The sequence below is a fragment of the Pseudonaja textilis genome, chromosome 3 (genome assembly GCF_049901715.1).
Source record: "Pseudonaja textilis isolate UNSWEBS1 chromosome 3, rPseTex1.2, whole genome shotgun sequence".
NCBI lineage: Eukaryota > Metazoa > Chordata > Lepidosauria > Squamata > Elapidae > Pseudonaja > Pseudonaja textilis.
Genome location: NC_141992.1, coordinates 130,907,743 through 130,929,973, shown reverse-complemented (window position 1 = coordinate 130,929,973; position 22,231 = coordinate 130,907,743). Strand labels below are relative to the sequence as shown.

Below are 22,231 nucleotides of genomic sequence, written 5' to 3'. Positions count from 1 at the left end.
GGGAGGAAGAGAGAGAGAGGAGAGAGAGGCAGAGAAGGAGAGGGAGGGAAGAAGAAAGGGAGAGAAGGAGAGAGGGGAGAGAGAATAGGAGAGGGAGAGAAGGAGAGGGAGGAAGAGAGAGAGAGGAGAGAGGGAGCAGGAGAGAGAATAGGAGAGGGAGAGAAGGAGAGGGAGGAAGAGAGAGAAGGAGAGAGTATAGAGGGAGAGGAGAGGGAGGAAGAGAGAGTGGAGAGCAGGAGAGGGGGGAAAGAGAGGGGGAGAAAAGAAAAGAGAGAATAGGTGTAACCAGAGAGCTGCAGAGGTCAGTTGCAATGAAGACCTCGCTTGAAAGTTGCACTCTGAATAGTAAAAATAAATAAACCAACAAATCAATAAATCGATCGATGGAACCGAATTTTATGGCGGACCCGCCTGCCGCCAAAGACGGGCGAGAGGATCCCCTTGCGCTGGCCGCGTCCTCAGCCTGAATCGAGGCCTCTTGTTTTTTTCGGGGGGCCCCCGCGCCAGAGCGCCGCTTTCCTGAGGAGTTCAAGGCGCCTCCTGCAGTGACCTGTGTCGCCTCTCCCGTCGGAGGCGGCCCGTTTCCCCAGCCGATTGGACCGCGCCTGGCTTCTTCGCTTCTCTGTCCGAAGCCCCGTCCACCGCCATCGCCCAAAGCGCCGGGCGGCGTTTGGCCGCCGGGACTTCTATCCCGAACCTGCGAGGCCTCGCATCTAAGATTGCCCCGGGGGCGGTGGGGTTGTGGCTCTCAAAAGCCGCAGACCCCACACCCCCGCTTTACGGTACCGCTACGCCGGGAGGCGGGCTGGCGGCGACGAGGGGAGGCTGCGGTTCAACGCCTTTAAGAAATGGAAAGGCCGCGGAGGGGCGTCGGTGCTTTCGCCCCCTCCCCTCCCCCAGCAAACCTTTTCGGTCAGGTCGGCGAGCGGGGAAGAGGCCAAAGCTGCGAAGGTGGCTTTTCCTGCCAGCTGACCCAGTTGGGAACGGCGGGCTTTGAGATGCCCTTGCGCGGGATCAGCGCCCGGGCAGACTCGGCTTCCAGGCGAAGGCGCCGAAGGACCCCAAGAGGCAAGCGACCCCAGGAGGAGGAGGAGGAGGAGGAGGAGGGAGCGGGCCGCAACGAGAGCGGGGCCGTCCAAGCCTTTCCAAAGGGAGAGACACCCCCCGACCTCCTGGGGTGAGGCTGGGACGGGGGAGGGGGCGCTTGGAGAATCCAGCCGGCTTCTCATCCGCCTTTCACTTTCGCAAGGTAGGGATCCCTTTCGCGCGCGATCATTAGGCCGTCGAGCCTTTGCAGGCGAAGACACCCCCCCAAATAAAATAAAATAAAAATAAAGGCCAGCCGGGTCTGGGAGAGGAACAGCCTGGCAAGGCCAGAGGGGGCTTCTGCTCGCCTGCCGAACGGGAGCCCCGATTGTGCCGGGTCCCCCTTCTTTTACACCTGCGGGAAGAGCCAGGCGAGGGGCCGGCCTTGCCGCGAAACATCTGGTCCCAATTGGGAGCCGCCACCCCCCCGTCTTCTCTCCCCAAGCCCGGCTACTCTCCTTGCTAGCACGTTGTCCTCTGCAGAAGGTTTGCCATCGTTTGCACCCGTTTTGCAAAATCTTGGAAGAGCTTTCCAGGCTACCGTTGGGAAGTCAACACGCGCTGGTTCGCGCTATACATGATATACTGCCCATTCAAACAACTGTTGCAGATCTACGAGTGTGAAATGGGTTGCAACCCAAGTGCGACTTCGACTCCCCGATTGAAATTGTGGGCAACTACACCCTTCAGGATCTAGCAGAGCAATTGGCAATTCTCCCTTCCTTCAAAATAAAGAGAGGGGTTATTGGGTGGAAGAATCCATTGGGAAATAAATTTATGGGAACCCCAACCTTCTTCTCATCAATTGGACACATTTGCACAAAAAGTGAACAAACGTTCGTTTTAAACATTGGATTTCTCCCTCCTTTTTGAAATCGACTTAAGGCCATCTTTGTGGGGCTTTAAGCTTTTACATGGCTAATTAATTATAGGAAGCAAAAAAAAAAATGGGTGTATACAGCAATGTAGCAGTATGTAGATGTACAATAATTAGGTGCTAATTGCCTTAGATTTCCCTACCACATATAACTGCAGGGTGGGCAGACTTTTCAAGACAGCAATGGGCTTAAGTGGGAGAAAGCAAATTCTCTACTCTGTTCATGTTTCTTTGCTCATTGAACACATAACCTGTGTGATATTCCAAAGACACTATTTTAGAAATAGCACTGGATAAAATCACAACTTCTTCAATTCCTCTTTGCATATATAGAAGCTTAAACTGTATGTAATCTGTGTATCGTTCATGTGTGATACATTTTATATCAAACCATGCTCTGAATGAGTATTAATCTGAAGGTATCTTCAGAATTTAGTCTGAATATATTGGGAAATGATGAATGTATTGCACAGGTATTTTTTCCTTTTAGGCTATATTTGTAAAAGATGTATCCTAACTTTGGGAAAAATATACCACATTTGCTTGCATTTTTGTACAATATTCCATTCAAAATGGAGAAAGCATTACATACTCATATATGGAAATATATTTTTAATATCAAAAGAAAAAGTTTTGAAATTACAAGATCAATTTTGATTATATATTGCAAACAACCCTCTCTGCTTCAAACTCCCCCTCAGAAAGGAACATAAAAGCATGATGCAGGATTCGAATTTGGAAAAAAAAAAAAAGGAAAGAAAAAGAAGGGATCCATTGCGGAAAGCAGAAGGAAATAAAATGGCAGCAACAAATCATCTAACACCATTGAAGCTTAGCATCTCCAGCCTCACCAACATCCAACAACTGTCTTCTGGATGATTCATCATTAGGTTTCATCCCCGGAGCAAATAGAGAAAGAGGGGCCGATTCATGCATTGGGGTTATTTCTCATCAGTTCCACATCTGCTTTCACCATCTCATTCACCAGCTCCTGTGAGAAGAGAAAGACACATACATAAACAAGTGTGAGACTCTCCACTCGCACTAAGTTGGGAGAAAATGGTCTGACTCACTATTTAGAGTAAGCCTATTAAATGTTTAACTTCTTCACCTCCCACAACCACTCTACTTATTTCATTTTCCTCCTAATTGGATGGCAACCCCAAGTGCTTTCTGAAATGCATTCACAACGTTCATAGGATGAGAATTAGAGATATAGTTTTAGCACTTACTTTAAAGGACAGTAAATAGATTAAGGTCCTTTTACCACCATGGTGGGTAAAATTTGGACTGTTGGGTGCAAACACCAAAAATAAATAGTTGAACTGATAACTGCTTGCTGTGAATATACATTTGTTTTTCATTTGTTGAATTACACCCTTTCGCTTTCCCTTCAGACCCGAGTTTCTGTTGTTGTTTTTTTAGGAATGTAGCACAATATTGTAACATTCAATCTGAAAAAACGTACTTGGAAAAATGTAGAACATACATTTTAACCTACAAAATGTTTATTCCTGTGGTCAGCTATTATCCACTGATTGCTTAGAATAATTAGATTAGTCTCATCACAGTAAAAGTTGGAGAATTACTGGATGCCTTGTCATTATGTCCTTGCATTGTCTGCATTGTGATCACTTTGGTTTTTGTTGAATTAGATATATACAAATAAAAACTGTGTTTTGTTTCTAAAAGTGATCTTCAATAAAGCATATGGAGGGAAAAAAAAAGAACTTACATCAAAAGTGACACTAGGTTTCCAATTGAGTTTCTGCTTTGCTTTGGTACAATCGCCTTGTAGAAAATCCTGTGGAAAATACAGAAGAAACAAATGGCATTATAGGGTAATTTGGGTGTTGTTTTTTTGTCACTGTTCATAGACCAACTTGAATCTCTCTCTCTCTTTGCCTCTCACTCTCTCCCTCTGTCTCTCTCTCTCTCATACACACACAGAGAGAAAGAGAACTAAGGCTGCATCTTTAGCCAAATGAAAGGAAAGCCTCAGCTAAGTCTACCTGATTCCTTTGTTGAACATTGAAATACAGAAGGAGGATTATAAAAAGATTGATACAACACTATTTTACTCTACTGTTGTAATCACCCAGAGATTATTATATAAATTTCCCCCCAATAAGTACATCTACTAGAGATTCTTAGAAATCCATCTTTCCAAATTTTACAGCACCAAATGAAGAATTGTTTTGTAATAAATTATTGCACATAACCAAATACTGATTCTTTTTTAAAAACCTTATTTTAGATTATCATACATGCTGAAGTTTGGTTTTCACACTACTAGAAATCAATGCCCTGTACTTTGCTTTTGTCCTGCTTTAATCACATTTAAGAAAACCAAATGGCAAACCCAAGGTATGTTTTTCTTCAGCTAGATCCACACAATCACCACAGCCAGAGGGCTGTATGTTTCATAATTGAGATACACCATGTACAAAAAAATGACCCAAATGAATTATTCTGAATTTCCTATTCATCATTGACAGTATTGCTGGGTATAGTATAGTTTTACCTGTAAATATTAGTAATAACAGAACAAGACAGAACAAAGAAAACAGCATAATTCAAATGCTTAAAGTATTTCCATTCATTTCAAATTTATAGAGAAGTGTTTGATAACCTCTTTTATAAAAATGCCTAAGACTGTAGGTCTGCATTCATGCAACAATTCCACCAAAGAACCGTCTTTACTGTAAACCAATCGGATTACTGCATTTGCAGACTAATTTTAATAATGGAGAATGGCACATTCCATCTGTTCAACAGCCATCGGTTGCAGCTGAGTTTTGGGTTCAGCAAGAACTTAAAAAAAAAAAAAACTGCAGTACTGAGTGTATTTTTACAAATAGTTCATGTGGTGAAAAACAATGCACCTCTCTAAAAAGTGCAACTTAAAAATAAAGCTGGGAGCAGAAACTACTTAGCTACACTGTTCACGCTGTTGAGTGAAATGAGTTATCTACTTATTTAGCCTCCAGATAGAGTCTGAACTGGAGCCTACAAACTGGTTCTGGGGAAGACTGGAACTGTGTGCCAGATCTTTTGTTTTCTTAACTATGGAATTCCATGCAAGTCAACTCAGAGAAGCATGATTGGCCTCATGGAGACTTACTCCAAGGTGCAGTCCTACAGCCTTAGACTGAACATTTGATTTTAGGATGAGCCCATGAAAGCAAAAGAACGATCAAAAGTCAACTAGCTAAGACAAACATGGCCACTGCTGCTATTCTGCTTCTGATGGAGCACAGCTTTGCAGGAATCAAATGTTCAAAGCACAATCTAGATTACTGTTTGTTTTTTCTACAAATGCTTTTTTGTTGCCACCAGGCTGTAAAAATATACAAGGAAGGGGGAGGAGGAAAACATTCTATGCTACACCCTGCCCTATGCTATGGTGTAAGCCATATCCTGTCTTCAACACAGCTTTTAGGTAAAATAAAGGAAATCAAGACAGGCAGGCAGGCAGGCGGACAGTAGATGTGTGTGTAAATGTTGTTGTTGTTATTATTATTATTATGACACAGAGTAAAATCTGTCTATTTTTTTAAATCCTGTTTTTAAAAAATCTACGCTCTGAGCTTAAAATATGAATTACAATTTGCCCCTGCTCCTTGATGAGGGAGCCAAATTGTTGCTGTTTAACTGTACAATTCTCCCACAGATTAAGTTCACTTATCTGTGATATGATCTCTCATAGGTAAAAGCAGGAGTTGATCAAATGAGACTTTTTACCCTGCCCTCCCTTTTTGTAATCGTAGGTTTAAGTGTCAAAGGCCACACAATTACATGTATTCAGCATGAACACATGGCAATTCATTTTTACAGTTTTAGAAAATGAATACTCCTTCGCATTGAAGAACTATCTGCAGCGTGTGGTCTGGATGTTTCTTTAAAAGCAATGAAAACCAGAGGGGAAAAATGCAAACAATTTCTATGTAAATATTCTATTTCCTGAGTGCTGCTTCTGAGTGTCATCGTCACCTTCATTTTAGCTCACTAAGTGAATAATCTGGTTTCACTCTGCAACATATTACTGTCCAATTCTATTTTCTTTACCAAAGTCTTAGAAAGCTTCATAGTACAAGGTCAGGAATTTATTAGAACTGTTTTTTTTAAAGGACAATAGACTTTGTTTGGTTGTTTTAAACTTAAACCATGATTCCTGGAGAAGGCAAAGTAGGAATCCCATAAGCAGAAACATCCTAAATACTACACGGAAAGAGGGGGGAAATTAATGATAGTATGTATTTATATTTCACAGAGTAGCAGAGCCTACCATTTACTCAGTCAATTTCAGATATGCAGGGATTAACAGGAGACAAACAAGCAAGTAGAAAACAATGCTCCATCCAATCAAGGAAACCATACTCCCATCAAAACTGGTATGGCAAGCTAATATATATATATATATATAGTATACTTTATATACTATACACTCTTAATTGGCAACAAACCCCACACTCACTTGCATAGATATTATCTAGTTGGATAATGAAACATCTGCAAGCAAATGAAAAAGCTCAAAGAGCACAAAGAACTCCACCGTTCAACCTTAAGCTACAGATATTCTATTGTAACTATACTTAGGAAATGAGAAAATCAATAGCATGAACTGCTATAAAGAAGACATGAAGTGTATTTGTATTCATAATTATATTCCAATATATATCAAGGATTTACCGTAGCTAACAGTACTGTAGCATTTAACTGGATGTTTTTCTCCTTTTAAATATGGATATTACTATATGGGAAGTGATAATGCTTCTTGGATTACATGTGTAAATTATGTATAACTTTATATAATAACTTGCATATCAACTACAGTTACCAATCATATTCTGTGTCATGTACAATTAAATGGTCTTATTTCTCAAATTAGTACAAATAATTTTTCAACTAAAATAATATAGCATATCAAGGAAATATGTTAAAAGATAGATGAAATTACACTTCTTTTATTCTGAATTTGGAAAATATTCCTTCTAACTTTTTTATAATCCCTTAATTAAAATATGATTGATTGCCTTACTTATAATAAAAGATTAAGGTATTAAATGAAGGATATTGTTGGAAAGAGACTGACTGACTGAGCCCAGGGGAGGAGTCAAATGGGAAATTAGTCTGGAATCTCTGTGTGGAAACAAGAAAGCAAAGTATGATCCCAGTTGAATGTCATTGAACCTTATCTATTATTCAGGTGCAAACTTCAATCTGAGAAGATTGCTCAAGATAGGTTTGAATAATAAAACAATTAACTGAACTCTGTACATGTGAATATGATTAGATCTGATCCACCTGACAGATATAATGTAAAAAGTTCTGAATGGAAGATAGATCATCATTTGATACTATCAAAAATGGATCTTAATAGAAATGGACATGGAGGAAAAAGAAACTTAAAAAAACTAGAGTGAAAGTACTTCAGCATGACTTCAGGAAGAGAGTCCAGCATGAAAAAGTACTAAAAGTTACTACTTTTGCAGAGCAAAATGGAATGTGCAGATATGGAAAAAGTATGGAAGATGAGAATAAAAGATATTATATAATGTGTATATAGCAAAAAAGCTGGCTGCACAGAGAACAAAGAATGGCTAAAATTAAAAAACATTGAGAAAATGTGTAGCAATTGTTATACAAATAAAAAATTGTTTCAGAAATAGCTAGAAAGAATCAACAAGGAACTCCAAAAGAATGAGAAATAGAAAAATAGAATGAACTTATTTAGGATGAAAATAAAGTGAGATAACAGTAGAAGGAGTATTTTAGGATTTATATGGGGGTGACATTAATATGCTGTTGTGCAATAAATTCTGTTAACATTCATGTGAAGAAGATATTGAAAGAAGAAAATAACAAATGCTGTGATGTATATTGTAAAATTGTAATGCTGAAGATGTATGAGGTATAACTGGAGAAATATTAAACTAAGTTTGCGGTTGTATGAGTTGCTTAATGTGTGTAAATATTACACTTTTGTTGTCAATTGGAAAATGTAGTTATTGTTCCTCTATAGACTACAAACTTCATCAAAGGGAATGGTAGTAAGAAGAAATAAAGAAAAAAAACCCTAAGAATTATAATACAAGTAAGTGGGGATAGGAAAGGGTTTGGCAGAATTTTGATTGGACTAATATGAATGGTGTCAATGATTCGGGAAGTTTAGTGGTACTTTATTCTAGGCAGGAGATGTGTAGATTTGATTTTTCCTCCTCAGCAGGCCACTGAGAAACGTATGAATATGAGAAAGAGAGTTTATTGCAAATTATTTGATTTAGAGAAAGCATATAGTAAACGGAATAGGCCAAAATGACAGAACGTTTTGTACAAATATGGAGCTGGAAGTTGGTTGCTGAATACAGCTGGGAGTAGCATATGGGGAAAGAAGAGCACATTTGTAAACAACCTCAATGCTTAGTAAATAGTTCACATTGAGCAGGAAGTAAGGCAAGGATATGTTGTATCTGTCCAGTTATTTCAATCTGATGGAGTTAGTGCATTGCAGATTCCTTCAATTAAACAATGCCATCTATTGGAAGCCTGGAAATTCTCCTTCTCTATCACAGCTCCTGCCCTCTGGATCCAAGTGGTTTCTTCTCTACATTTTAGCATTTTGGAGGATCATGAAGACCTGGCTGGCTGTTCACATAGGCCTTTGGTTAGGATTGGTATAACCACTTGCAAGGAGTTGGTATGTTACTTCTTGGTTTCGCCATTTTGTTTTGGGGATTACTTCTTTTATTGCTGTTTTTTTAAAAAAATGTTTTATGGTTTTCATGCTTTCTTGTAAACTGCCCATAGTAAGTAAGTAAGTAAATAAATACATTGTTTATTTAATGCATTTATGATAAATATTTAAGGAATACTGGTGGCAATGTTAGTGTTATATTAATTGTATACTTTGTATGCAAACGATGCTGTGAAATTAGTTACTATCACAAATGATTTGCATGATAAAACAACAAGTATGACTCAAAATATCACTTGTTGACATGGGCAGCTATGCAAAATGAATAAATGAATGATGAAATTATAAAACCAATATATGAATGAGAAGTTAACGGCATAAGATGAAGGGAAAACCAAGAAAGTCATTATGAATGAAATGAGGTTGAAGACCGATAGCTTCCTCTTCAGATGTAGCAGACTACAAACTTTATCAATGCATTTTAACTTTATAAGACAAGCGTTAACAATAATAGAGGTTAGCTATCTTTATAAATTTGAGAAAGATATCTATGAATTACTAAAATCAGCTTTAATTCCTTTGTATTTTTAGGAAAGCAAAGTTGACATAAAAGAACCTAGTAAATATGGTTCCTCACCTACATTTGTTCTAAAGATTATAAAAACTAGTTAACCCCAATACCTGGAACAATGTCTAATAATTATCATTGTTATCTTTATTGTTATGGCAGCATTGTCAGGAATGGTGAGAAATTCACGCATGCATTTTTTTTTTTTGCTGAACTCAAGCTTAAAGTGCTTTCACGTGCAATTAACAGGCCAAAGGGGCATTTGCATCCTTTAAAAGCACACAAATAAATCACTTTAAGCATGGTATTGTGTGGGGAAAGAACTCCAATGCTTTCCACTAGGAGTGGATCCTGAGAGGTGCTGAGCTCTTAAGTCCTCCATTGCTTTTATAGTTTGTTGACACTCAGCACATCTTAGGATAAGACCCATTAAAACATTTCCAAGATACGTCTGTCAGTCGCAGACCAAGAAATCACAGCCAAGTCCCCTCCCTAGTCCATTAAAAACCTGTCTGCTATTCTTCCATCGAATGCCTCCAAAACATGGATCCCAAGAAGTAATAAACAAAAAAGGCTGATGATAAAGATAATGAATTTCCCACTGTACTTGCAGGATATCAGCACAAAATGAAGTTGAATCCAGAGCTCTGCTTCAATGACAGGGAGTGATAAGAGACAAGAAGAAAATAGCCAACTGTCTGGTTTGTCCAGGAAGTCGGGGCTGGTGGCATTGTCTATTAGGAGGGGGAACCGAGAGAAATGCCGTCAGTGTGAAAACAATACTTAGCTCAACCTGGGGTGGTGGGGGAAAGAGTCCATCAGCGTGGGCTCTGACAAGCACAATGACCATGGAGATAAAAGGGCAAATGGAACAAAACAGCCGGGAGCGGGCCCTGCATGCTGTATAATATGGTGCTTAATTGCTTTAATGGAAACAGTGCGCAAGTTAATCAACACAAGGACATAAAGCATATGCAGGCCTTATCGGTCTGCTTATGTCAACCAAATCACATGCCTGACAATGTAAATACAGCCAAAATTATTTGACTTGCCTCACTTGCCAAAATGGTTCATTATTGAGATAACCCTCCTGGGGGAAGGTTAAGCCAGAGACACCGAAAGTCAATGTTAATTTCAACAGCGTTTGGATTAGCCCATTAGACTGTTTCTTTTTCTGCATTACAGTAGAAGGGAGGGGGGAAAAAAAGACGAAAATCATTCTGAAATCATACTTGAATTCCCAGTATAGAGGACGCATAAATTGGTTTAACCTTTTTTCCCCTTACAGATATTCTAGTGGGATAATCTTCTCAGCGTGGAACTTTATTGCAATACATTTTTATTTTAAGTCACCATAACGTAGCTTTATTTTTGTTAGTTCTCTAAATTCAGCACATTTTTTTTAAAGCTGGCATATGAGAACAATTAGCCATTTTACCACTACAAAGAAGCTCTGGCAGTTGGGGTCTGCTCATAACTCTTTCTCATGCATTCGTTTATTCAAACATATTAACTGCATGGAACTGATATGTGAAATCAATTTGTAGTGATTTGTTCTCATTAAAACGTATGGTGTAAAGCAGACCCAAGTCCTTTATCATCAGGTATAGCAGTTCCAGAAAACTTAGAAGTGTCAGAAGGATTCATTTAAAATCCTGAAGCAAAGCAAAAAAAACAACAAAACAAACCATAAGTGCTTTCCACCTCTTTCACAGACTTCATATTTGTTCAATGCTGAGTTGACATGCCAACATTTAGGCATGATGACACAATAGTTTCATTAGGTTTGGAATGACGGCATCTAACCAGACCCTCTACATCAGAGGTTTACAACCTTGGCAACATTATGACTTGTGGTCTTCAACTCCCAGAATTCCTCAGCCAGCGCATGCACAAGTCATAAAGTTGCCAAGGTTGGAGACCCCTGCTCTACATGGCTGCAGCATTGTCTCTTTTGCTTCTTTATTTTCTGGTATAACTTACATCTGGAGAGCCATCTTTATGGTTTTTCAACTCTTGAGTTGGGAGTTGAAGTTCACTCAAAATGATTTCCAGTTGGCTCAAAGGAAGTATGAATTGGCACACCATAAGTCTGTCCCTGGCAAGAGGCAGTTCACTTATCTAACATTATTTCTAATCCCTGCATTTATTGGAATTTAAAAAACAATCCCCATACGCCTTCATGCCTTACCCTGCCTAACTTTTGGGGGTAATTTAGCCCCATGCTCTTATGAATCTCCAACGCCCTTCCCATGACACTGCACTTTGTCAGTGATAAATGTCAGATTCTGAAGTTTTCAATAGATGATAAATGATGCCACTGAACTGTTCTCACAGTACTCATAAAACTTTGTCTGTTGGAAGACTTGAACACATAAAATAGCCCATGTTTGAAGGTCGCAAGTACTTTAAAACATGTAGAAAGACTCACAAGGCTGTGATTTATATGGATGTCTTGTATCAATGTCTTTCTAGAGTGAGAAATATTTTCCCCCCAGATATTTCTGGTGAATAATAGTCACGAGTCTGGTTGTTCTTAATGAAACTACATGAGGACATCAGGCATCCCCTACCTATGGTAAAGGGGGAAAGAATGAGGGGGAAATCTTGTACAATAGGGCATTACGTTCATTAGGCCATCCCAAAAAATATTACAAAAAACAAAGTTAATATTATTGGCCTTATATAAACTACATACCCTTCCTAAATCTGTATTAGAGCAACTAGGTGTCTTTACTTTTTGTATGATTTACAGAATGCTGAATTTTACCATTCAATATTGCAGAACCTTTGCTGGAGGAAGAAGACTATCACAGGTGTCAACTCGCTGCGTCACATTGCTGTCACGTGACGTTTCTCCCATTCACTGTGCTGGGGTGGGCGTGGCCTGTGTGTGACGCATCTGGCCCGTCGGCCGCTTGTTTGACACACCTGATCTATATACGTATTATTAAAACACTTGTTTTTGACACTTTGTAACCTTTCACTGGCTGAAATGCCGCATCTTAGGACAAAAATGTTGTCAGCAGAGTTATCGGGCTAACTTACAGAATGCTGAGACCTATTGCTTCGGAAGGGAATGAAATTTGGGGTTTTTGACCCTGCGCTGCTGCAGTTTAGCACTGCTGCTGCACTGCCACACTCAATCATAAACACCCAATTCTCTTTTTCAATGTTCCCAGACAGCTTCCTATGAGGGGGAATCCAGAAGGAACTGATATGATAGATGACAATCCTTGTCACCTTTCTACTAACGAAGTGTTTGCTTGTGGGAAACCTGTAGGGAGAAAAGTCAAAGGAAAAAAAATGGAGCAACAATCTCTCTGTATTTGCATCATGCTGGTCACTAGTGTATTCCCTCGTTCCATTCTGCTCAGCAGCACCCTTTAACCTGCCTGCTGAAAGGGGAAAGGAGGGAGGGGAGGAAGGGAAGAAAGGAAAATGGCCAGGGGAAGAATGATTTCCGATGTTCACTGATAGTTTCCCGCAAGAAAACTCTATGGCGAAGCTGACAGAAGTCGAAAGTCACTCCCACTGATTTTTTTTGTCCACCCGTGGAAATTTTGTTTCTCTGTTTAGGTAAGCAAATATCTCTGAAATTTTGACCCAATGGGTTGTGGCTTGTCTAGTATGATCAGAAACTGGGGCTTGATTCTCGGAAGTGTTTCTCTTTCCAAATTTGATCCTTAAAAAAAGAAATCCTAATGTACAACATTTAAATTAATTTCTATGTTCTTTCTTTTTTTTAGTATTCTTTTTTCTAGACAGAAAGGATTTTCTCTGCTTTACCTAGGAGGAAAATGGTTTTCGGTGTAATGGAATTTTATATTTGCAAAAATGGGGGCATAAATCACTGTTTCTTCGTCCAGCAGTTTTAAGTAAGACAGTAAGTAAGACAGAGGGTCCAAGACAAAACCAGAAACTATCACAACACCTAGGAGATATTCATTTGACCGTCTGCAGTCTCCTCCCCTCATTACATCTTCAGAAAGTGGCAAGATTCATACCCCAGGTTTTTAGCATTGATTTTTGTGCAACCTTTCTGCTAAAAGATTCCAAAGAATTTGAGAACCTGAACACCGTTTGGTAAATTTTCTGTTGTTTTGTGCTGCCCTAACAGCAATATATCTTTTTTCTTATGTTCGTCACACGACTTTGACTTTTTGTGAACACAAAACATGTATCTTTTGTAATCTGTGTCTGATATGTGCTAATCTATTTACTCTGGCAGGAGACTCTAAAACAAATGGTTAAAGAAAGAGTTAAAAGGCAGCTTGGGCAGTTTTGTGTTTGAAGCCGGTCTCTAAATGTATCCCTCAGCATGCTCTACAGAAGAGGAAATCCAAGCAGTGGCCTTTCACATGACATCATAAAAGCTTAATTTATCACCAGCCACCAAACATCGAGAAAATCATAACATCCTTTCAGGAAAACCATGTGCAAAATAATCAGATCTACTTTGATGACAGCTTTAATACGTGAGTCCAAGTAGGACACTCCAAAGAATAACCTTTTGCAGGTGCTTGTTTATAGCAGAACGTGTCCTCCCAGCATTGCTTTTGCAATTTTGGTGCACCTTTCGCCCCTAAGAGAATTTTTTTTTTTGCTTACTGTTCTGTAGATGTGACATTCCAAATAAATCATAGTCTAAACAGAATTCCAACCCTGCATTTCATATTTAGCACAACCAGGCTGACTAATATCCAAGTATAAAGGCCGGCCAACTCTGGTTAACTTGAAACTTATTCAGTTTGGAGTATTTGCAGTATGAAATGCATTGCTGGTTACTCTTGAACTTAGATGAGTTAGGACAACATGGAATAATTCCTTTTCACTGTCACTGAGCTTTGGCCAGAGAGAAGAATTCTAGCTTCAACCTTAGACTGTCTACTATTGACCTCACCCCTTTCCTAAGAGGTCTGTAGGGGGCGTGCATAAGCGCACCAACGTGCCTACCGTCCCTGTCCTATTGTTTCTTTTTATTTTTCTTATATGTACCCATTTCATGTATTCATAACTATGTATATCCTTATACCTATTATCTTATAAGCGATTGACAAATCAAAATAAATAAAATAAATAAATAGCTTTCCACCTGGAGCAGTGTGTGTGTGGGGGTGGGTGGGTGGTTGGGTGCATGCACACATGCACACACGCCACGCAAATAGCTAATTTCACTGTATCAGTTTTAAGTCAGAAAAATCATAGGCAGCTTCTTTCTGATTAAAAGTATATATGTGTATGTATGTGTATATATATGTGTGTGTATACACACACACACACTTTTAATTAGAAAGAAACTGTCTATGATTTTTACTTAAAGCTGATACAATGAAATTAACTGTTCCCTTTTTTGATGGCATGACTAATCTTGAAATGATTTAGCTAAGATTTCTACAAATCTAAAGAAAGCGTTAAAGGATTGGTAATATTTACCCAAAATGTTGTAACACCAGAGATTGAATATCGCAATAGCACTTAGACATATATACTGCTTCACAGTGCTTTATAGCTCTCTCTAAGTGATTTACAGAGTCAGCCCCTTGCCCCCAACAATCTAGGTCCTCATTTTACCCTCCTCAGAAGGATGGAAGGCTGAGTCAACCTTGAGCCTGGTGAGATTTGAACTGCCAAACTGTAGGCAGGTGGCTGTCAGCAGAAGTAGCTTGCAGTACTGCACTCTAACCACTGCACCACCAAGGCTCTTCATGTCTTAAAAGCTGTCAAACCCTGCACTACAGCATATAAACACTTTTTTACATCACCCAAGCACTGAGATTTTGACAGCTCTCACAATTCATTATTCCTGATTCTAGAAAGGTGATGCTTACGTAGTTTATAGATGGTAAAGCATTTAAACATGACAGTCAATGTTAGAAAATGAGTCCATTCATAACATGCTCTAACCACCTAAGCCACACTGCTGCTTCAATTTAGAAAGAACTAGACCAATTTGCAATGCACAGTTAGAATGCAAGTTAGAATTAGTCAAGATTATCGAGGCATGTATAGCCATGTTTGGGATGTTTCTAAACCACAGACTGCCAAAAGCTAAAGATGAATGACAAGGAACTGATTATTCCAATTAGCCTGTTATGTCTTTTATAGCTGTCCTGTATTGTAGCCTTTATTGAGCACAGAATAAATATAGATGGTTAGAGGTGTGATTCAGAAGACTGTGGACATTTACCATTGTTCCTTCCTTTTCTGTATAATGTTTACCCGCCTCCTCTTTCTTAAATCAATTACAACCTTTTTTTCTCAGCTTGACACATGTGTCTTGCAGTATCTTGATCTTAATTTCTGATTAAAGGGCTTTGGCGTTTGAATTCTTCTAATTTTAATTTTCTAATTTGAAGTCCAGCTTTCTAGCCCATGTCTTCATGGACATAATCTCATGCCTCATGGAACTGGGAAACTCTACACACTTTCCATTTTCTTTCTTCTTTCCTCCTGGCAACCTTTTTTGGGCCATGCAGTTTGAAAGATATTGTGGCTTTGTAGTCTCTGTTTGTCCCAATGACACATGCAATCAAAATATACTATGCTGAAATTACAGCAGTGCAACACAGCACGTATTGCTCCTCAAACACATCTGTTCTTCTATTTACATTTAATATGGAGATGCTGTACAGTCAAAAGGGGATTTGCCTTATTGTTTAGATTTTTATAAATGAACTGGTAGAGCTACATCTGCTAAAATAATTAATAGTATCTCTTCGCTGTCTGGATCAAGAACACACTCACAAGTATGTCTTGCTAAAATATCTATATATTCCACTTAATTTTCAGGCCATTATCACTATATGTCATGGTGGAGACTGACTCTGAGGGAGGGGAGGAACAGCCGAAAGTGAGTAGAAGTGTGCTCCGGAGGTTGTGGAGGAGGCTGGGGAGGGGTAGAGGCCGGCTGAGCAGTCAGAGGAGGACCCAGGCCCATTCCCTATCCATCCTAGGGCACGCAGGGAGGAGAGGATAAGGAACAGATGTGGTCTTCTTGGGAGAAGAGGGCCTTGATCCTCTTCATGGGTTTCAGGTGCGAGAATTGCATAAGAGTTTGGACCTGTGTTCCAGCAAACGCTGGAGACAAAGTGTGTTTTATTTTGGTTTGAGGTTATCCTGGTTGGCGTCCTTCCAACAGACTGTGCCTTGTTATCTCCTTGAATTTGGTAAATACTTCTCCTATTCTGTTGTGGAAATTTCATCATTGTAGTTTGTTTGGTTTTTATTTTCACCTCTATCTGCTCATTAAATTCGGACTGTATTGCTTTCTTTTGAAGACTATTTTTGAGTACGTTTTATCTCCAACTGAGAATTACTGAACAGTGGGGCCAAGTTGGAGGCATTAAAGGACATTTATTTACGTTTTGAATTTTGTTACATTTGCGTTACACTCTGGGTCATCACACTATGTGAAAATATTTTATGTGCCTAAATGCGTAATTACATTTAAAGCTTTCAAAAGCTACAGAAAATATGTTAACTATAAATATATTTTTGATTAAAGAAGCCAAAATCCAAATATGATAATAAATAAGTGACAACCAAAACAAGTATCAGGGCCAAATGAAATTAGTACTGGTGCTACTTTGTCCCCTTCATGAACTTCTAAGCTCAAGGACTTTTAACTGAAAAAGACATTTTTGATCCACGGTTAAAAATGTCTTGATTAATTCTCCCTGAAGCAAAGTGAAAGGTCATATCAGAAAAAAAGAAGAAAACTATCATTTCCAAATGATTCTGATGTAATTGCCAAATTTAATTCAGATCCAGAAGAATCAGCAACACTGAAGCATTCTCTATTTTTAAACAGCGTGTGCTGTATTCCATTTACTTACATTTCATGTTATCCTCTTACAGATAATAAGATAATTTGAGGCTAGCTACCCCTTGAGATATATTAACTTTGTATGTTAAACAAATTAGGCTTCCACTCGATGAAATACAGATGCCTAGGTATTTATTTGTTACAAAAATTGATAGACTGCCTAGTAGATTCAAGATAGTTCACAAAGCAAAGTGTGGTTCATAAAATGAGGAAGACTCAGTTTACAGCTAATGCCCATACCACTGGAACTTTCATATTTTGTGGAAAAGCCAGGTCTTGAAAAGCTTTCTAAAGGCAAAAATGTTTGGGATTTTATTTTACTTTTGGAAGCAGAGTGTTCAAACAGCAAGAATCTCATTCCCTTCATGGGGTGGAAATTCTCAACAAACTCTCTTATTGAGAATAACCATAAATCAATCCAATTTTGTTGGGTTATGCAGTCCTCCAAGTACCTCGAGTCAAGCCATATCAAAAATAACCAGCATTTCAAATTGGATCTGGAATTAAATCAGCAACTCATGACATGACTCATGATAGCATGATAGATGGTTGAATTTGCCATATCTATTTAGCAGATGATGCCCTTTGAGTCTGTTGAAGTTGCCAAATCATTTGCAGGGCCAACCTACTGTTCAATGCATTGTCTAGGGATGAGGCGATGAAGGCGTTAGTACTGTGGTCAGGGCACCCGATTCAAGTAGATTTATTGTTGATGTACAAGTTGAAATTGAGTGAACCACTGGCCACAGCCTATTATACCAGTTGATCTAGAGAAGATGTGGGTCCAGAAGAACCCCACAATTTCACACTTGCTCCTTTAAGAGGAGTGAAGCTCCATCCAACACCAACACTGGATCTGCAATAGAACTAGTTCTATTACCAAGAAACCGTCATTCCATTTTGTAGCACCAGGTTCGAACTTCTGCAGCAAGTGTGACTTAGTCAAGTCATAACTGTGTACACCATCATGGAACTGATGATATATCACTAAAGTAAAAACCTCTCTCAGAGCTTTCATACGATAAATAGACGATAAATAAAAGGGGAAGAGAACTAAGTCCTGCAGCACCCCGTATTGAGCGTTATCCTCCCCAGCGCAAGCTTTAGATTGATGAAAACAGAAAGTAAGATTTGTTGAATTAGATATCTTCTGATAGTAGCTAAAGCAGAGATAAGGCCAGGCTGTTATATCTGACTATAGGTTGGAGAAATCAATGAAAGGTTTCTTGCAGTATCTCTACCGTAAGATTTCTAGCCTGAAGATTCTGAAGACAGGAAGGTCAGGTTGTCCCAAAAGAGTCAATGGGTCCAGGAACCACAGGTTTCTCTGAAAGCCATTCAAAGGTCAAGCAGAAACTCGGATCACAGAGCAAAGGAAGGAAGGAAGAACTTGGTAGTTCCAGCAGTACCTATCAGGAAACAGGAGATTTGTTTCTTTTAAGGGGAGTAGGACTGAAAGACACTTAACCAAGGCTCCTAATTAAAGGAGTTCATGCTATTTTCTCTTCTGAAGACGAGCCATCTGTACCACTCAACCTTCTTTAGTTCACAGTGTTTGGCACTCTCCCAAAGTCAAGCTCTGAACCCCTGCTCTCTGAATTTGTATACATCTGTGCTGAGCCTGATTCCTCATTTACAAGTGGATGCTTGAAGCCTCCTCAGTTTCAGACAAGAGCCTGCCAGATGCTTCTCAGAATCAGAGGAAATTATAGCAACAACAGCTCAAATGCTCTTCTACCTTGGACATCAACCTAGAACAATAAAAATGGTAGCTTCAATTATCATGTTTATCGATCAGATCGTGAAATCCGTAGAGGAGGTGGTGTTGCTATCTTCTATAAAAAGTCCTTACATCTAAAAACATCCAAGTTACTCAAGAGCTTGCTCTTCCTGAGACCATCGTCTGTGAACTGTCCTTAAATATCACATTTCGATTCTTACTATGTTACAGAGCCCCTGATTATGACATCGAACATGTAAACAAGCTAAATTCACTACTAACATGAGCAGCATCCTGCCCACACACTTTTATCTTTCTTGGTGACTTCAATCTACCTCATATTAACTGGATCCTAAACAAATGTAAAACTGTACCCATACATGCAACCTTCTACAATGCTGTAACAAACCTGGGACTGGAACAACTAGTAACCAACAATAGTAGGCTTAACAACTGCCTTGATCTCATCTTCTGCAATAGTTTGAATTCAATTTACGGAATACAAATTAAAGAACCCTTTTCCAACAGTGACCACAGCATGATTGACTTTTGTCTCAACGTACATCACACAAAAATCAACACAACGATGTGATCCCCAATTATAACTTCAAAAAAGGCAACTATGATCTTATAGACAACGATCTCTCATCCCTTGATTGGCAATTTCTATTCACTAGATGCAATATGTTGAAGACCACCATTACAACATATTTTTACTTGAAGTCAAAAGAGTCATCAAACTATATGCACCAATAACAACGCCAAAAACCAGAAAAAAACAGATTACCCATAACAATAAGGAAGCTTCAATCTAAAAAGAGATCACTTTGGTGGAAAAACAAATCTGGTCACATTGCCAACTTCAAAAGCCAATACAAAAATTTATGCCACCAGATAAAGACTGAATGCACCAATTATCACATTAAACAAGAGGAAAACCTACGCACCAATTCCACCTGCGCTTTTTAGAATTTTGTAAACAATAAACTAAAAGACTTGAGGTCCATCCCACCCCTGAAAGGACCTAATGGTAAAGACTGCAATGATGACACCATTAAAGCCAACCTCTTTAACACATCCTTTGGCTCAGTATTTGTAAACAGCAATAGATCATGCCCAGTATTTCCTAGTCGAACCACAGACAACTACAATGATCTAATACATATCAATTTTACAGAAGACAATGTTGAAAAAGCACTACGCAATCTAAAACCATCTCTATCTATTGGACCAGATGGAATATGTGCCTACTTCTTAAAAAAGCTATCTACTGCCATAGCCGAACCTCTAAGCATAATCTTTGAAAAATCTTTCAGGACCAGCTCCTTGCCAAAACTCATAGTTCATAATCACATAATCACAGTCACAAGCCACAGTCATCCCCATCTTCAAAAAGGGAGACCCCAGCCTAGTTGAAAATTACAGACCAATCTCTTTATGCTGCATCACCTGTAAAGTCATGGAATCAATTATTAACCAATCCATTATCCTCCACTTAGAGACATACTCTCTAATAAACAATTTGGTTTCAGAAAAAAAAACTATCCTGCAATCTGCAACTCTTACACTGCAAAAACATATGGACTACGCAACTCGATCAGGGCAAAGCAATAGAAGCAATCTACATAGACTTCTGTAAAACCTTTGATTCAGTGGTACACGACAAACTACTCCTAAAATCAAAATCTTATGGTATCTCTGGACACCTGCATAACTGGATAGAAGCATTCCTGTCAAACAGACAACAAAAGGTCAAAATTGGGAGTGTCCTATCAAATTCTGTACCTGTCAATAGTGGTGTTCCCCAAGGCAGTGTTCTAGGACCAAATGTCTTCATACTCTACATAAATGACCTCTGTGATCATATGAAGAGCAACTGCATTCTCTTCGCTGACGATGTAAAGCTGTTCAACACCACAGACAATACTGCTACCCTTCAAATAGACCTGACTATGTATCAGAATGGTCAAACAAATGGCAACTTCAAATCTCAACAAATAAATGCTCTGTCTTACATATTGGCAAAAAAATAAATAAATCAGAAAATAAAGTACAGGCTGAGTAGTCAAGATCTTGTTGATGATCCAAACTCTGTCAAGGATCTTGCAGTACTCATCTCTAATGATCTAAGTGCCAGAGCCCACTGTAACTACATAGCCAGAAAGGCATTAAGAGTTGTTAACCTAATCTTACGTAGCTTCTTCTCTGGTAATATTATTCTACTAACTAGGGCATACAAAACATTTGGTAGACCAATACTCAAATACAGCTCATCAGTCTGGAACCCACATTATGTATCTGATATTAACACAGTTGAGGAAGTCCAGAAATATTTCACAAGAAGAGTTCTACACTCTTCTACTTGTTGCAGAATACCTTATGCCACCAGACTTGAAATTCTAGACCTAGAAAACCTTGAACTACGCCGCCTTCGGTCCAATCTAAGTATAGTATGTAAAATCATACATTGCAATGTCCTACCTGTCAATGAATACTTCAGCTTCAACCATAACAACACAAGAGCCCACAATAGATACAAACTCAAGGTTAACCGCACCAAACTTGATTGCAGGAAATATGACTTCAGCAACAGAGTGGTCAATGTCTGGAATACTCTACCTGAGTCTGTGGTTTCTTCCCAAACCTCAAAAACTTAGACTGTCTACTATTGACCTCACCCCTTTCCTAAGAGGTCTGTAGGGGGTGTGCATAAGCGCACCAACGTGCCTACCGTCCCTGTCCTATTGTTTCTTTTATTTTTCTTATATGTATCCATGTATTCATAACTATGTTTTTACTTATACCTATTATCTTGTAAGCAATTGACAAACCAAATAAAATAAATAAAAATAAAATAAATAAATTCCCAGCCTTCATGGGTACAGAGGTGTGCAATAGTTGATGATAGCAAGCACCAAAGAAAGGTGTAGAAAAACCAGGAGGAAAGTTAAGTCACAATAAAAGTAATCTATCAAGGTGTCCATTGAGCCTTTCATCCCTTGCTTGGCCTGAAACCTAGAAAATTTATTCAGTCTAAGATTCCAAATTGTCAAAGCCTTATCAGTTCTTTAATACTTTTTGCAAAGAGGAAAGTTGGAGATTGGCTCATTATTTTCTAAAAATCTGGATCAAGAGCAGGCTTTTACTTCTATTTCCTTCAAGACAGTTCTACACCACTTTTCAAAGAAGTATTGATCACTTCCTAAATCTGGTTACATACACCATACACCCAGATACACAACTAAACCACACAATATATGAATCCAGTTTACAGTAGCTGGAATACTATAAATTTCTAGAAAAAGCAAATGTTAATTTACATTGTTGTGAAGATGATTTATATGTTAGTGCCATATGTTTTTTTAAATAATAAACCTCTTCTGCAGTGAGCCATAATGAAAATTGGACCATGTAAAATAACTCAAATAATTGTTTAACTCAACAGAGCCACAAAC

At 38.9% G+C, this 22,231-nt stretch overlaps 1 protein-coding gene and 1 long non-coding RNA gene across 6 annotated transcripts in view; one reads left to right on the top strand and one right to left on the bottom strand.

The window, feature by feature from the left end:
• The window catches only part of LOC148126325 (uncharacterized), a 7,188-nt gene extending 3,879 nt beyond the window's left edge, over positions 1-3,309 (top strand). Inside the window, exons 3-4 of one of the 3 annotated variants that reach the window (XR_015743091.1) lie at positions 528-1,177; positions 2,454-3,309. This is a non-coding gene — a long non-coding RNA (uncharacterized LOC148126325). Of the gene's footprint in view, positions 1-254; positions 1,178-2,453 lie in introns of those variants that run through there. The other 2 variants (XR_015743090.1, XR_015743092.1) reach the window with 2 other exon arrangements.
• GMDS (GDP-mannose 4,6-dehydratase) overlaps positions 2,561-22,231 on the bottom strand; it is a 262,026-nt gene continuing 242,355 nt past the window's right edge. For all 3 annotated transcript variants that reach the window (XM_087930773.1, XM_026715076.2, XM_026715077.2), the window contains 2 exons: positions 3,699-3,767; positions 2,561-2,954 (listed from right to left, as the gene is read on the bottom strand). In XM_087930773.1, the coding sequence (XP_087786899.1) occupies positions 2,892-2,954; positions 3,699-3,767 (132 nt within the window). In that variant the 3' untranslated portion in view covers positions 2,561-2,891. The remainder of the gene's footprint in view (positions 2,955-3,698; positions 3,768-22,231) is intronic.